General features: G+C 37.2%; 4 protein-coding genes across 4 annotated transcripts in view; 1 reads left to right on the top strand and 3 right to left on the bottom strand.

Moving 5' to 3' along the window:
- The window catches only part of LOC103453649 (uncharacterized), a 44986-nt gene extending 39991 nt beyond the window's left edge, over window positions 1-4995 (bottom strand). The window contains exon 1 of the mRNA XM_070826827.1: window positions 4992-4995. The gene's annotated coding sequence lies outside the window, so the exon portion shown is untranslated. The remainder of the gene's footprint in view (window positions 1-4991) is intronic.
- LOC139198314 (cyclic phosphodiesterase-like) overlaps window positions 654-15895 on the bottom strand; it is a 31432-nt gene continuing 16190 nt past the window's right edge. Inside the window, exons 2-3 of the mRNA XM_070826831.1 lie at window positions 831-879; window positions 654-742 (exon numbers count right to left, since the gene is read on the bottom strand). The gene's annotated coding sequence lies outside the window, so the exon portion shown is untranslated. The remainder of the gene's footprint in view (window positions 743-830; window positions 880-15895) is intronic.
- On the bottom strand, window positions 1099-2674 carry LOC103400352 (uncharacterized). The gene is made up of 6 exons (XM_070826840.1): window positions 2373-2674; window positions 2193-2260; window positions 2017-2078; window positions 1750-1899; window positions 1491-1665; window positions 1099-1264 (listed from the first exon to the last, which is right to left on the bottom strand). The coding sequence occupies exons 1-5, from the start codon at window positions 2579-2581 to the stop codon at window positions 1591-1593; spliced, it is 564 nt and encodes a 187-aa protein (XP_070682941.1). The 5' UTR covers window positions 2582-2674; the 3' UTR covers window positions 1099-1264; window positions 1491-1590.
- LOC103414774 (uncharacterized) lies at window positions 4257-6734 on the top strand. Its single transcript, XM_029095199.2, has 4 exons — window positions 4257-4353; window positions 4572-6270; window positions 6397-6445; window positions 6534-6734. The coding sequence occupies exons 2-4, from the start codon at window positions 4684-4686 to the stop codon at window positions 6728-6730; spliced, it is 1833 nt and encodes a 610-aa protein (XP_028951032.2). The 5' UTR covers window positions 4257-4353; window positions 4572-4683; the 3' UTR covers window positions 6731-6734.

The following is a 15895-nucleotide window of genomic DNA, read 5'->3' as shown; positions in this document are numbered from 1 at the left end:
ACTTAATATTATCTAGTTAAATTCATTCTATTTTCTCTTCAGATATTGTTTCTAATCTTAATACCTCACCCAATTCGTGAACTTGAGTTAATGTTTTTTTTTTCTTCCAAATTTCTTCTCAACTGATGCAGTTTAAGGTTTATTAATTATAGATCGATATAATTAGTTTGTGAGTGGGCAGGAACCGTATGTAATTCATGTGAAAAAAAATTTCAATTCTTTTTAAATAAATTTGGTATAGGGCACGTTTACACAAAAGTGCCCAATCAATTGAGAATGGTTGTCAGACCTGTCAGAATGAAGGCATAAATAAGGCTCTATTTTGTTTTACCTTGATAACACAAACAACTATATTGTGCCCTTTGACCAAAGGACACACTCATAAAGGGCACGCATAGAATTATTGTTGTTGCATTGTTGCTATTTGTCCATGAGCACATATGTTGGTGCTCTTTGACCTAAAAGGACACAAATAATTTATTGTGCGTGCCCATATTTTTTTTTAGTGTCAAGTGCTATGCATATATATGCAACCGGAGAACTTGTCTAACGACCGATTTCAGCAATCTTGGTCCAAGATTTTAGAGATTTGTCATCGTAGTCAATTTCATACAATGCAAAGTGAGCTACGGGGAAGGTCAATCTAGTAATGTTTTCGTCGAGAATATTAACAATTTCTCCAGCTTTTTCCTTTCTTCTTCCGTCAACTTCCCGTGGAGGAGACTCAAATATGGCATAGAACCTGCATCAAATATTGCAGACACACAGATTACGTACGTACATTCCCGTCAACGCGAGAAGAAATTAAGTTACTGTAAACAACAACTTACTATTGTAGAAACCGAAATGGTAGCTCCAACGTTGGGCATTTTCAAATAACTAAGAAAAGAAGGTTTAATGATAAGTGAGTCTATTCAAGCTCAAGAAACCAAAACGAGAAAGATGAAAAGGAAACAAAACATCAAGAAAATGAATATGTATTAACAAGGGATTAATTAAATCATTAAGAAATCATTAAGAAAAACACATCATCTATTCTTTGGAATTAGACTTGTGAAGCAATTTGAACTTGTGAGTCATGATCTGAAAATGTCTGCTCGGGAATTTTTAGCATCTGATTAATTAACTGCCTGTTCTTCAAGGCATGAGATCCCAGTAAGCGGATAAACAATCCCCATGCTTGAATAGTTTGAACCTTCATGCCATTGGTTAGCATGTGGTGCATCCCAGTAAGCAACCTTGGCTTCAAATCTTGGACAACTGCCTGTTTATGGAAGCAAATGAAGAAAAAGGAAATGTACATGTCAATATAAATCACAGAATAACCAGCAAGACAAGATCATGGAAAGCCACCTCATGGTTCTATGTGAGACCCGTGGAGCCAATGGAAGGGATGCTATATAATCTTCTGGTTAATTTTTCCATGACACGGCATAAGCTACCCATACTAGAAGTCATACTTCAGGAAAATGACATGAGCAAGTGAGTACCTTGGAAAGATTTAGCGGAGGGGGTAATATTGTAGACCTAGTGTTCAATAAACACCTCTCTGACATATCCCTCTCCCTCTTATCAGAGCTAAGGAGTCTTCTATATACCGGAGGAGCCCATATATGCGACATCTCTCATATTCTCACTTAACAAAGTTGCTAACTTCATAACAGCCTGTCACAATAACATAAGGCATATTCAGAAGAATTAGTATGAAAACAACGCTATTTAAAACGCATGATACTTGCGATGTATTACCTGAATAGCCTCAAAAGTAGTCGACAAAGAACCGATAGGATTGTCAATGGCATGAACAATCGCAAGCAAAAGAGAATGGAAATGGGCAGCTAAAAGTGGTGTACCCAATTGTTGGATAGATATGCACCACACCCCTAAATTGCAAACAGACTGCAGTTATGAAATCAGCAGGTTAATATTCAGACACAAAGGCGAAAAAACAAAAACTAAAAACACAAAAAGATTATCGCTTTTAGTAATAAATTCCCGTTAATATAAAGAAATAACCTTCATTTTCGTGGTTGTAATGAGCTTTGCCAGTGAATCTAAAACAAATTTGACATCATCCGCTGCGAAACAAAGAAATTGGTGACAGAAATTTGGTTATCAGTTTAAGCTCAGCTGCCTAAAAAATTCAAAATTTTAATTTCAAACGAATCAGATTTTTGAGTGGCTACATGTACCTGCGATTTCGGAGACGATGGACGGATGATATATCATAAAGCCCAAGCATTTCAATGCCTGAGTTGCACTGCAATTTTTTTAAATAAAAAAAAATAATTCCAAGACGTATTCAGTTACACCATACCATTAAAATAAATGAAAACCCCAGAAAAATGACATTTCGAATCGTAAGAACTCACATTTCTTCGTCATTGTTCCGAACATCGGCGACGGTTGGACGGATGAGGCTCCGGCTGCTCCGCGCAAGCATTTGAATTGAATCGTGGCAGTCGGAAGATAGCTGCTGGAGGTGTAAGAGGGTGGAGTAGGCGAATGACTTGTTTGCTTTGGTGGCGGCTGAAGATATCAGGGATTTGATTTCTTCGAGCTGGTCTGAAAATCCGGACATCGTTGCGGTGGGGGAAAGGAAACAGCAGTGCCCAGACTACCAGTAGCATGTGAGGTGAAACCCTAATGTCGCACTGGATTTTTGGAATTGGGAGTCTTTTCGCGCCATAGCGCGGAAAAGGGTGACGGGCTTATCAACTTGGGGCCTGTTGGGCTTTTGGCCTAAATAAATGGAAAGAAATATTTCAAGTGTTTTCAGAACTCAAAATATTTCTTTAAAAACGTTTTTAATTGCTAGTACTTGTTAAACGAGTCCTAAGTCCCACTAGGTCTGGCAAACGGGTTGTGTCTGTCGTGTTCGTATCATTCTCGTATAACACATGTTATTTTAATGGATCCTTAGGGTAAAGTGACCCGACCAGTTATGACTCGTTAAGAAAAATATATTTTTTTTCTTAAATTTGCACATACCACACATTGCCACATAAATATTACTTCAAAACATTAAAACACATTTGTCATTTAAGTACCACATCTACACTAAAAAATAAGAGCCTAATAAACAAATATCCATACACTACTAGTCTATTACAAAATATTAAATGTGCAAGGATATGCAAAAAGAAAGAGTTTTTGTTTTCAAGGTTGTGAAGCATTTCTCAAAAGTTTAAACCTTACCAATATAACTCAAAGCTTGCATGTTATTCCTTTTACAAAATCCTCAATTTTCATCGATCATCATGACATAAGATTTTGTGGCATCCACTTGTGTAAATATTTTAAATTGACGATCAAATTAGTTCATTGTATTCATATAGGATCAAGGAGTGTAGCTTTTAAAAATCATCAAAATCGGAGTTAAAATAACCGTTAAATCATGATTTTTAGTTTATAACCGTCGAAAAGTTTTGTCTCATTACTTGATCTCTGAATGATTTTTAGTTTATATATATAATTATTATAGTTTTTAGGGGTATAAAATTGTTAAATTAATATATATATATATATAATTATTATAGTATTTTTTTAGGGTTATAAAATTATAAAATTAATATTTTACTTATCGTGTTACTCACGTGTATACCCGAACCAACTCGTTATCTTAACAGGTGTTTATCGGGTTACCCAATAATGACCCGATTTGTTATCGTGTTAACCTGAACACCTGTTAATTTCGTGTTGTGTCGTGTCGGGTTATCAAATCGTATCAGGAATTGTCAGGCCTAATATATACCTTTCACCAAATGCAAAAAAAGAAATAGAGATACAATGTATTCATATCGCAATACACTAAAATGGACATGATACATATCTATTCCATAAAGAAGGCAAATATTCCACATTTTTCGAATAACGTATATTCACAATATAACTTGGGCTAAAATGAAGTCTTGTCCAATTCACATTCGCCATGTGGACATGACATGACAAAATCAAATGAACTTGGGCTAAAATCAAATAACAGGACGACCACAAACAAATAATGAATGATACCGAGCCAGCCCAACTATAAAGTTGTGGGGTCGAATAACACAAGTCTCACATTTGGTCATATCCATCCAACCTAAGACGATGTTCCATCACGATTGGAGGTTGTGGGTTTGAACAATGCAACTCTCACACTTGGTCTATAATTTTACAAAATTAAGGCGTTTTTTAAGATGCAAACTTTGCGTGCGACCTTGCATTAGAAATGCCTATAAAATTGAAGTTGAACTTGAAACAAATCCCTCCCAGTTGCATTGCACCATTCACAGTCATAAAGCAGAACAGAACGCCGGCCGGCACGGCCTCCATCGAATCCTTCTCCTGCGGGGGTCTCTTTCATATCTGGTAATTTCTGCAACAATTAATTAAATTTTTAATTACTAATCTAAATCAGTTTCTACGATGATTATATATATGTATACACGCACAACCCCATGTATAATTGAACCTTGCTTCCAAAAATTAATCAAAGTTTTGATCTAAAATCTTAATCGGTTTCCTGTATATGATTTTTTTTCTTCTTAGAAATCTTAATTAAAAAGTTTTATATTTTGTCGTTTAAGGGAGAGCGCGAGTGGTGTTGCAGCAGCAAAATGAAATGGGACAAGATATGTTGGTGAAAATCCTGCTAACTCTGCCTCCCAAAACTTTGATGCGATTCAAATGTGTCTCTAAATGGTGGTTTGCTCTCATCAACAATCCGGGTTCGTGTCAAAGCACCTCTCCAACTCCGCAAACAACAATCTCACCACTCTCCACGTCTTTTTGGAGCGATTGGTAGTGCAGCGGCAGCATGAGGAGGAGGAGGAGGAGGAGAACCCCAAGTGTAACAGCACCACTAAGAAGGAGGAGACTGAAGAAGTATTATCAATTCTTGAGTTTTGCAAAGACGATGATAATACTGATGACGAGCATAGCAATAGCTGCTCTCTTGTTGGTGTCCAAGACATCATTATTCCTCAATCTTTCATTCAAAAGATCGGAGTCCCAGAACAACCATTTGGTATCCAAGGCCACTGCAATGGCATTGTTTTACTATCTAGTGAGAGTGGCCGAGTTTTATGCAATCCCGGAATTGGGGAATTCAATCTTATTCCCGATGAGCCATGCCTTCCAATGTGGCGCTTGGACCAGCCGGATGATCACGATGGGCAAGAAAATATGGAAACTGGTTTTCATACTGGATTTGGCTATGATCCCGTGTCTAATGAGTACAAAGTTGTGACCTTTACTACTTATTTTCAAGAGGTAGATGAAGACTGCCGGAGATTTCTTAGTCGGCACAAAGCAGTAGTATACACCATGGGTTGTGATTTTTGGGAAGAGCTCAACACAGATTCTTTAGAAACCGAAACTACTTTGTTTTGGCCTCAGTATTTCCAGATGTCCTTCAAGGGAATGTGTTATTGGCTGGGAATTGAGCAAGATAAGGAATTATTTCCATTTGACGCAGTTGAGCATCGATTCCATGCGAATGGGACATTGATCATTTCGTTCGATACAAGTCGTGAGGTATTTCACGGTATACCCTTACCATCTGAGCTCCAACAGTTTGTCCGGTCGGATCACCTTTATTTGAAGCTTACTGTTTGGAATGAATCAGTTGCTTTTTTTGCCCTTAGTGTGAACGATCGTCGATATCCTGAACCTTATGAAATATGGGTGATGGATGATGACTTTAAGGGTGCTTGGACAAAACACTTTACTATTGAGGGCACAGATGATCAGATACGTAGGTCTAGACCTGTGGCGTTGTGGGGCGATGAGTGTCTTATGGTTGACAGTGATGGGCACGTAGTTTTCTTTAATCATTGTACCAAAAAGCTTAAGCATATTCCCATTGAAACAGGAGATAAAGATAATATTGTTGTTTGTGTGAATAGCATAGTTTCGGTCATGGGACGTAGCCACAAGCTTAAGAGCATAGAGAATACTTGCTCAGATAAAGATGAAGATGCGATGATGGTGGTAGACGGGAAGAAGGAAAGCTGCCGGAGGTTGTACTCATATTCGGTTTGGGCCATTCCACCGGCTGATGTTTCCCATAGAATCAAGAAGGTGATGGAGGCCCTCCAGGCAGAGTTTGGTGGGCCGGAGATCGAACCTCACATCCCCATCTTGGGATCCATCCAGATGATGAATCGTGAGGATGCCCTTAACAAGTTTAGATTTGCCCCTATGGATGACATCTTTGCTAAAGTTGATCGAGTGGTTACTAAGAATTACTATCACCAGTGTGTTTCACTATTGATGGATATAAAGGTATATATTTTCTTGATCCCTTGTTAATACATATTCATTTTTTGTTTTGTTTTGTTTCCTTTTCATCTTTCTCGCTTTGGTTTCTTGAGCTTGATTAGACTCACTTGTCATTACACCTTTTCTTAGTTATTTGAAAATGCCGAACAATGGAGCTACCATTTCGGCTTCTACAACAGTAAGTTGTTGTTTACAGTAACTTAATTTCTTCTCGTGTTGACGGGAATGTACATATGTAATCTACGTGTCTGCAATATTTGATGCAGGTTCTATGCCATATTTGAGTCTCCTCTATGGGAAGTTGACGGAAGAAGAAAGGAAAAAAGCTGTAGAATTTGTTAATATTCTCGACGAGAGCATTACTAGCTTAACCTTCCCCATAACTCACGTTGCATTGTATGAAATTGACAACGATGACAGATCTCTAAAAACTTGGACCAAGATTGCTGAAATCGGTTGTTAGACAAGTTCTCTGGTTGCATATATATGCATAGCACATTAGCACTTGGCACTACAAAAAATATGGGCACTACGCACTAAATTATTTGTGCCCTTTGAGGCCAAAGAGCTCCAACATATGTGCTCATAGACAAACAACAACAGTTCAGCAACAATAATTCTACGCGTGCCCTTTATGAGTGTGTCCTTTGGTCGAAGGGCACAATATAGTTGTTTGTGTTATTAAGGCAAAGCACAATAGAGCCTTATTTGTGCCTTCATTCTGATAGGTATGACTGCCGTTCTCAACTGATTGGGCACTTCTGTGTAATCGTACCCTATACCAAATTTATTTAAAAAGAAATGAAATTTTTTTTCACATGAATTACATCCGGGTTCCTACCCACTCACATACTAATTATATCGATCTATAATTAAATAAACCTTAAACTGCATCAGTTGAGAAGAAAATTGAAAAAAAGAAAGAAAAAACCTTAACTCAAATTCACGAATTGGGTGAGGTATTAAGATTAGAAACAATATCTGAAGAGAAAATAGAATGAGTTTAACTAGGTAATATTAAGCGAATGAAGTTGTCTAACATTTTAAAAGATAACAGCATCTAAAATCTACCAAAATTAAGGTCCTCCTATCTCAACCTCCACATGAATATCATCCAATATTAGCGCCAATATATTTCTCTGGACAACCTCCACTGCCATTTTTCTCTACTAGCGTTATGCACATTATTGGAAGAAGTATGTCAACTAGGGTTAGGTTGTATATCCACTGTACAAGTTGTTAACCTAGTCTTAGGGTGACGTTTTGATGTACCCGTGTAGAATGGTTGTTTTCTGCCATCTTCTGCATTGGTAACACCAATAGTTAGTCTCTTGTTGTCATTCCCCTTAATTCAAGGGATGTGTATCTTGTTGATTTTTACTTTGTTTCTTAGCTTTAGGCGTAAATCAAGGAGGGATAGGAGGTCTTGTTCCTGCTTTTCACATATATATATATATATATATTGGCTAGGTCTCTTGTACTTCTCTTTACGATGAATCTTACAAAATACAATATGGTATCAAACCAATGACCCTAATCGGCCTGTCTCTGTATATATTTTCTTCAAAGTTTTGTGAGCTTCTTCTTGTTCTTCAAACATGGCTTAAGAAAGCTCAATGAATTTAGAAGGAGATAGCTCCCATGCTGCTTCATCATCACCTCATTCAGATGTTGATATCAACCTAAATCAACGCCTTAGTTCTGTCTTACTAAATGAGTTTAACTACCTTCCATGGGAGAGAGCAGTTACTCTTGTTCTGGGAAGATGATCAAAGCTTGGTTATGTCAATGGTGTATCCCAATGCCCGAGATTACCTCACCAGATTATGATGCTTGGCTATGCAAAGACCAATTGGTCATGTCGTGGTTACTCAACTCTATGGATCGTAAAATTGCAGAAATTTTCAGCTATGCTGAATCCTCCATGACTCTTTGGAAAAATCTCAAAGAAATGTATAGAAATCAAAATAATACGACTCATGTATTTCAGTTGAAGAAGGATATTGTTGACTTGCAACTGGAAGGAAAGCCATTTGTGCAACACCTTGGAAAGTTGACCACTATGAGGAACAAGTTGAATGTGTATCAGCCACACACCATCGATGCTGATGTGTTAACTAAGAGAGCTGAGGAAGACAAAATATTTCAACTTCTAGCAAGCCTGTGTCCTGAATTCGAAGATCTTCGAAGCCATATTCTCATGAATCCCGACCTACCTTTTTTCTCAAGTTTGTGTGCCATGATTCAAAGAGAATAAGTTTGCAGAAAGGTCATGACCTTGGAAGTAAAGACAAATATACCAGAAGTTGGGCCTATTTTTATAACCACAAACTTGGTGAGGAAAGAGGCTACAAAGGAAGGAAATATGGCTTAAAATGTAGCCATTGTGAAACTGGTGGCCAATCAAAAGACCGATGCTTGATTCTTTATCCAAAGCTAAAGCCAAAGTTTCCTAGGGACAACAAAGGATTCTCTAAGGGCTCATACAACCCTTCTTACAAGGCAAATCATGTTGCCACAACTTCTTCCGAGGGAGCACTGAAGTTCACCACTAATCTGGCCGCACTAATCAACAAATTTGTTGTGTTCCTTCACAAGAAACAAGGTCATGGAGATATTGAAGGACCAACAAACCAGTGTGACAACAACCAAACTACCCTATTAGGACAGTTTGCTGGCTTCCTGGCTGAAAATGAAGGTGTTGTACAACGAGACATCCCAAGTATCTTACACTCATTCTCAACTACTCTCAAAGTTGGTAATGTGCATGATTATTGGATTATAGATTAATGGAGCCATTGATCATATGACTAACAAGTCTATAAACTTGCATAATTTTGAAAAACTTTCAACTCCATCTCAAGTGTTAGTTGCCAATGGCAAATGTGCTATGGTTGTAGGAAAAGGGAAAACACATTTGATCTCAAGTGATGTCGAGTTTGAGGCTCTTTATGTTCCATCATTCCCCTTTCAACTTTTATCTATTGGCAAGATCACAAACTCATTAAATTGTCTTGCTATTTTCTCTCCAAAAAATGTTATTTTTTAGGATCTAGTCACCAAGAAGACAATTGTTGAAGGATTTTTCTTAAATGGTCTCTACTACCTTTCCAAGCATATTCAAGTTCCCAAGGTTTTTCAAGCCACTTCAAGCTTAGCTCAACAACAACAACAACAACTTTGGCACTAACGACTAGCATATCCTTCTGAAAATGTCTTATCACCTTGTTCTCAAACATGTGCAAAATTACAAGTCCTTGTGACGTCTATCACTTCTCTAAGTTTACTAGATTACCATTTACTTCCTCTTTATCTAAGGCTAGTAATCCTTTTGAAATCGTACATTTTGATGTTTGGGGACCAATTCTAGAGTCTTTTGATGGATACAAATATTTTGTAACTTTTGTGGATGATTTCACAAGGATCACTCGGTTGTACCTTTTGAAATTTAAAGTGAAGTGATGAATGTTTTTCAAGATTTTCATATACTTGTGACCACACAATTTGCCTCAAACATTCATGTTTTACGATCAAATAATGGCCCATAACATGTCACAATATATGAGCATGCATGGTATATTACACCAAACAAGTTGTGTTAGACTACCCCAACAAAATGGGGTAGCCGATAGGAAGAATAGAGATCTACTTGAGAAGACTAGAGCTCTTATGTTTCACATGAATGTGACAAAGAAATTCTGGTCCTAAGCAGTCCTCATTCCGGCATATCTCATTAATAGATTGCCTAGTAAAGTGTTGAATTTTAAATCACCTTATGAGGTCTTGAAAGACAAAAAGATCAATTTATCTCATTTGAAAGTTTTTGGGTGTACATGCTTTGTTCATATTCAAGCAAAAAATCGTGACAAGCTAAACCCAAGGGTTGCGAAATGTGTCTTTCTAGGTTACTCATCCACCCAAAAAGGTTACAAGTGTTACAATCCAACAACTAGAAAATGGTTGTTTCAAAGGATGTTAAATTTGACGAACATGTTCCTTACTTCTCACGACCATTGGATTACTCTAGACTGGGGGAGCATTTGCTGGATTTATTCCCAATTCCATATCCAAATGGAGAAGAAACAACATGCATTCCTAATGATCATGTACCAGATGTTGCCAATCGTTACTTGGTGCCACATGAAGAGGAAACTCCTTCTCCATTAGAGACTCAACTTGCACTCTTCAGTGCTCCTTCCAACCATGATATTATTCAGTTGGCTGCAGCTCAATCATCTCCAGTTCATTGCAATCCTGCTTGTGAGAGGAAACTTCCATCCAAGTTACATGATTATGTGACCTACACTGCCAGGTACCCTTGACTAATGTTATTGATTATAGCAAAGTCTCACTATCTTTTGCTGCATACCTAAGTGCCATTAATGAAGCTCGTGAACCACAAAGTTTTCAAGAAACCAATCTTCATAGTGAATGGATAACTACCATGGCAAAAGAGCTTCAAGCCCTTCATGAAAATCACACATAGACCATAATAAAACTTCCAAAGGAAAAAAAAGGCAGTAGTGAGCCGTTGGGTGTACAAAACTAAGTTTCATTTAGATGGCATGATTGAAAGGCACAAGGCTCGCTTGGTTGCTCGAGGATTTACACAAACGTTGATTACAAGGAGACTTTTGCTCCCCGTGGCAAAAATGAACAATGTTAGGGTGTTGTTGTCAATTGCAATCAACAATGCATGGCCTTTCTTTCAAATGGATGTTAAAAATGCTTTTTTGCATGGTGAACTTGAAGAAGAAGTTTACATGAAGCTTCTCCTAGGTCATCCTCAATCAAATAACCCATAAATGGTGTGCAAACTTTATAAATCCATCTATGGTCTCAAGAAAAGTCCACGTGCATGGTATGCCAAGCTTAGTCATGTTCTCGAAAGGGTTGGTTTTTGTCGAAGCATTGAGGATTCTTCCCTATTTGTTCGCTCTAGCTCAGTAGGTAAACTCATTATGCTCATTTATGTTGACGATCTAATTATGACATGTGATAATATGTCAGAGATCAATGCTCTTAAATAATATCTCAACAACAAGTTTCAATCAAAGAACTTGGCACTCTCAAATACTTTCTGGGAATAGAGATAGCACACTCTCACAAGGGCTTTTTCCTCAACCAACGCAAGTATGTTATTGATATTTTTCACTAAGCAAATATGACAGATTGCAAGCTTGCTTGCACAACCTTGGATAGCAACTTGAAGCTGAAAACTGACAGTGATCCCATTCCAAATTTAAGCTACTATCAAATAATGGTTGGCAAACCCATTTATCTGACTATCACACGTCTTGATATATCATATGCCGTAAGTCTTGTTAGCCAGTTTATGCACTATCCAACCATAGATCATTTGAAGATTGTTCATCGTGTGCTTTGTTACCTCAAGGGTTCCATTGGTAGAGGAATTATTATGCGCAACAATGGTCACACTCACATCTCAGGCTATATTTATGCGGATTGGGCGGGAAATTCTTTTGATCGCAAGTTTAGCACTGGCTTCTGTACATTTGTGGGAGGCAACTTAGTTAACTAGAAAAGCAAGAAACAAGGTGTTGTTGCTCGCTCTAGCACAAAGGTAAAGTATCGTGCTATGGCATCGACCGTTTGTGAACTTATTTGGCTTAAACGCCTTCTACTGGACTTAGGTTTTTCTCATAAGCAACCTGTCATTGCACTGTGATAATCAGGTTGCAAGGTACATTGCATCGAATCCTGTATTCCATGAACGAACCAAACACATCGAGGTTGATTGTCACTACGTTTGAAATTAAGTTCAGTCCTAGGTGATCAATACTCACTACACATGTAGTCATGATCAACTAGAGGATATTTTCACAAAAGGATTGACGTCCACTGTTTTTCAACGTTTTTTGTTCTTGGATTAGTTAACCCCTTTGATCCAGCTTGAGAGAGAGTATTGGAAGAAGTATGTCAACTAGGGTTAGGTTGTATATCCACTATACAAGTTCTTAACCTAGTCTTAGGTTGATGTTTTGATGTACCATGTAGAGTGGCTGTTTTCTGCCATCTTGTGCATTGGTATCACCAATAGTTAGTCTCTTGTTGTCATTCCACTTAATTCAAATGATGTGTATCTTTTTTATTTTTACTTTGTTTGTTAGCTTTAGGTGTAAATCAATGAGGGATAGGAGGTCTTATTCCTACTCTTCACACATATATATTGGTTAAGTCTCTTGTACTTCTCTTTATGATGAATATACAACTTATAAAATACAATACACATAATACAAGAGAGAGTGGAGAGAGAGAGAGAGAGAGAGAGAGAAATGAAGAGAGAAGTGATGGTGGGTAAATAAGAAACAGTGGAGTGGTAAGTGATTACCCGAACATTACTATAAACCAATAGTGCCTGATGACCAAGTAAAATATAGGCCAAATCAGATAAATGATCCATATGCTCATAAGGTATTCGGAAGATAGCCCTTGTGTTAAAAAAAATTCGGATTTAAACCCCTGTGGTGTACTCTATTAGCAAATTTAGTCCAAAAGTGATTTTTTCGTTAACTATCTGTTAATACATGGGTAAAATTATACTTTGACATGTGCACCTTCTTCTTCCTGCATCTCCCCTACGCAACCTCCAAACTCACCTTGCGCAAGAGAAAAAGGAGATACCATTTTCAGCTTTCCACAGAGCTACCACCGCAACCATGGCAGCCACCGTGTCTCCATGGGCCAATGAAAAACTGTAATAGTTGATTTTTCTCATTTCCGTTAAGATTTTCTCAAGAACCAAACAGACGCTTACTCTCTCTCTCTCTCTCTCTTCTTTATCCTTCAATTTTACGTTTCTAAGATTTTATTGCAATGTTTAACAAATTCGAATTAAAATTTCAAAATTTGTCATTGCCAGCGTCGGCAGTTTATCACCAGCGGAGATGAATCCTTAACGGCGAGGGCCCAGGCGCCGGGTTTGGCCCACGGAGACACGGTGAACGCCATGGTTGTGGTGGTACCTCTGTGGAAAACTGAAAATGGTCTCACCTTTTTCTCTTGAGTGAAGTGAGTTTGGGGGTTGCGTAGGGGAGATGCACGAAGAAGAAGGTGCACACATCAAAGTGCAATTTTACCCATGTATTAACAGATAGTTAACGGAAAAATCATTTTTGACTAAATTTGCTAACGGAGTACACCACAAGGGTTTAAATCCGAGTTTTTTTAGCACAGGGGCTATCTTCCGAATACCTTATGACCACATGGATCATTTATCCGATTTGGCCTAAATTATAATAACTACCAAGACCATAACGCAGCAGGGTGCACACAAGGGATATCGCACGCATGCAAAATATCCCATCCAAACAACAACCGGTCATCACCACATGCAATATGTGTGACACATTCGGAGAAACTGAAAATGACATTCAAATGCGAAATTGTGTAAACGGATGAAAATGTGACAAACAAGAAGAAAAATATGACTTGCACTAACTCCGACTCCATTTCTAATTCTACCTGATGTTCTGAAGACGAAGTTGCATGTATTTATAGTACCTATGGGGTGGAGGTTGACGTGGAGGTTGTGGAGGGGTTAAAATGAAAGGATCGAAACAGATTCGAAATTGTGAAAAACTTAATTAACATTCCTACTCCCACTATAAATGAAAATCAATACAAGTCTGCAATTCAGAATATAACTTGTTACATATCACTGTCAAGTTTTCAATTTATAGGCAAAAGAAACTGCATGCATGTGTATTGTGTAGACAATGGCTTTAAATTGAAACCTTTTTATGCTTATGGTTTTGGGTCTTTTATCTAACTATCTATTGAGGGGAAGCGACACACGTGATCAAGCAAATGCTAGTCAATGGTTTTAGGCCTTTTATCCAACTTTCTATTGAGGGGAAACAACACATGTGATTAAAGCAATTGATATTAATGATTTAAACCCTAGGGTCAAGGCTAATCTTCTAGTAGTATACTTTAAATGATATCTTTAATATTAATGGTATAGGGTCGATGTAAACGTGTAATAAGACAAATCTTAAATTCTTAATAGAAAGCAGAATTGGCAGATAAGATGCATATATACCTTCCACCAAACGTACAATAAGAAATAGAGATACAATGTATTCATATCTCAATATACTAAAGTGGACACGATTCATATCTATTCCATAAAGAATGTAAATATTCCACCTTTTTTCGAATAACGTATCTTCACAGTATGACTCAAGCTAAAATGAAATCCTGCCTAATCCATATTCGCCATGTGAACATGATGTGACAAAATAAAATGAACTTGGGCTAAAATCAAATAACATGAGGCCCACAAACAAATAATGAATGATATCGAGCCGGCCCAACTATAAGGTTGTGGGGTCAAATAACACAAGTCTCACACTTGGTCGTATCCATCCAACCTAAGATGACATTCCATCACGATTGAATGGATACGCTATTATAGTATGTGATCATATGAACCAGATGTGTAACACTTGTGAATAATAGGATAATACTTAAAGCAACTGATATCAATGATTTAAATCCTAGGGCCTAGGCTAATCTTATGATAGTATATACTTTAAATAATATCCTTGATATTAATGGTATAGGGTGGGTGTAATCGTGTAATAAGACAATCTTAAATTCTTAATGGAAAGCGGGGCTGACAGAGAAGATGCATATAACATATGAGGCCCGCAAACAAATAATGAATGATATCGAGTCGACCCAAATTTGAGGTTGTGAGAAGATGCATGTAACATCAGCATTTATATAATTGAACCTTGCTTCTGAAAATTAATCAAAGTTTTGGTCTAAAATCTCAGTCAGTTTCCTGTATACGATTTTTTTCTTCTTAGAAATCTTAATTAAAAAGTTGGGAAAACTAACCAAAAGGGCTTGAAAAGTTTAACTTTTAACCAAAAACCACATTGAAAGTTTATTTAATGGTTAGTACAAAGCCCATTTTTATATCAGCCCAAATACAATAGCCCAGACTAAATAACATGGTGATTTGTCAATTTTACCCCTAACGGATGTGGTTAACCTAATTTAACTATTTTGTTAGATTAGTCAGTTTGGGGTTAGCTGAACCTATAAACTAATTGAATTTTAATTTTTGCAGACTAGTTTTAGAGAGATTTTCAAATTTTTATGAATCTGGTTGAGTGGTTTGAGTAATGCTTGCCGACGAATGTTGAGAGCGCATTTTGAAATCGTGATCGCCGTTGTTCTTCGTCCCTATTAGGGGGATTTTTCAGGAATAAACCTTTGTTTCAGAACAGATTCGCAGTGGTTGCATATTTTGAACTCTATCAAATTGTTGTCATCGGTGTTGTTTGTTGTGCTAGAATATTTTAACTGGAGTGATCGTCTTTCATATTTGGTTAGATTTTCGTTTGGAGGTAATCGACATTGTTTTTTTCAGTTTTGTATTTGATTTTGAATTCGATTTTTTTTTTAATTCGAATTCGATTTTGAATTCGTTTTTGCATGTAATATGCTTCGCTTTTTATTTGACTTCATATATTGTTGTTGATTTGTTTTCAAATTAGCAGATTGATTCTGGTTTGTGAAAGTTTCAGTTAGGAGTTTCTTATTTCGAAGAATCTCATGTAAGTTTTGATTTGTTTGTTTGTTTTTTTAATTG

This window comes from Malus domestica, chromosome 08 (genome assembly GCF_042453785.1).
Source record: "Malus domestica chromosome 08, GDT2T_hap1".
NCBI classification, from domain to species: Eukaryota; Viridiplantae; Streptophyta; class Magnoliopsida; order Rosales; family Rosaceae; genus Malus; species Malus domestica.
This window is presented reverse-complemented; position numbering and strand designations above follow the sequence as displayed.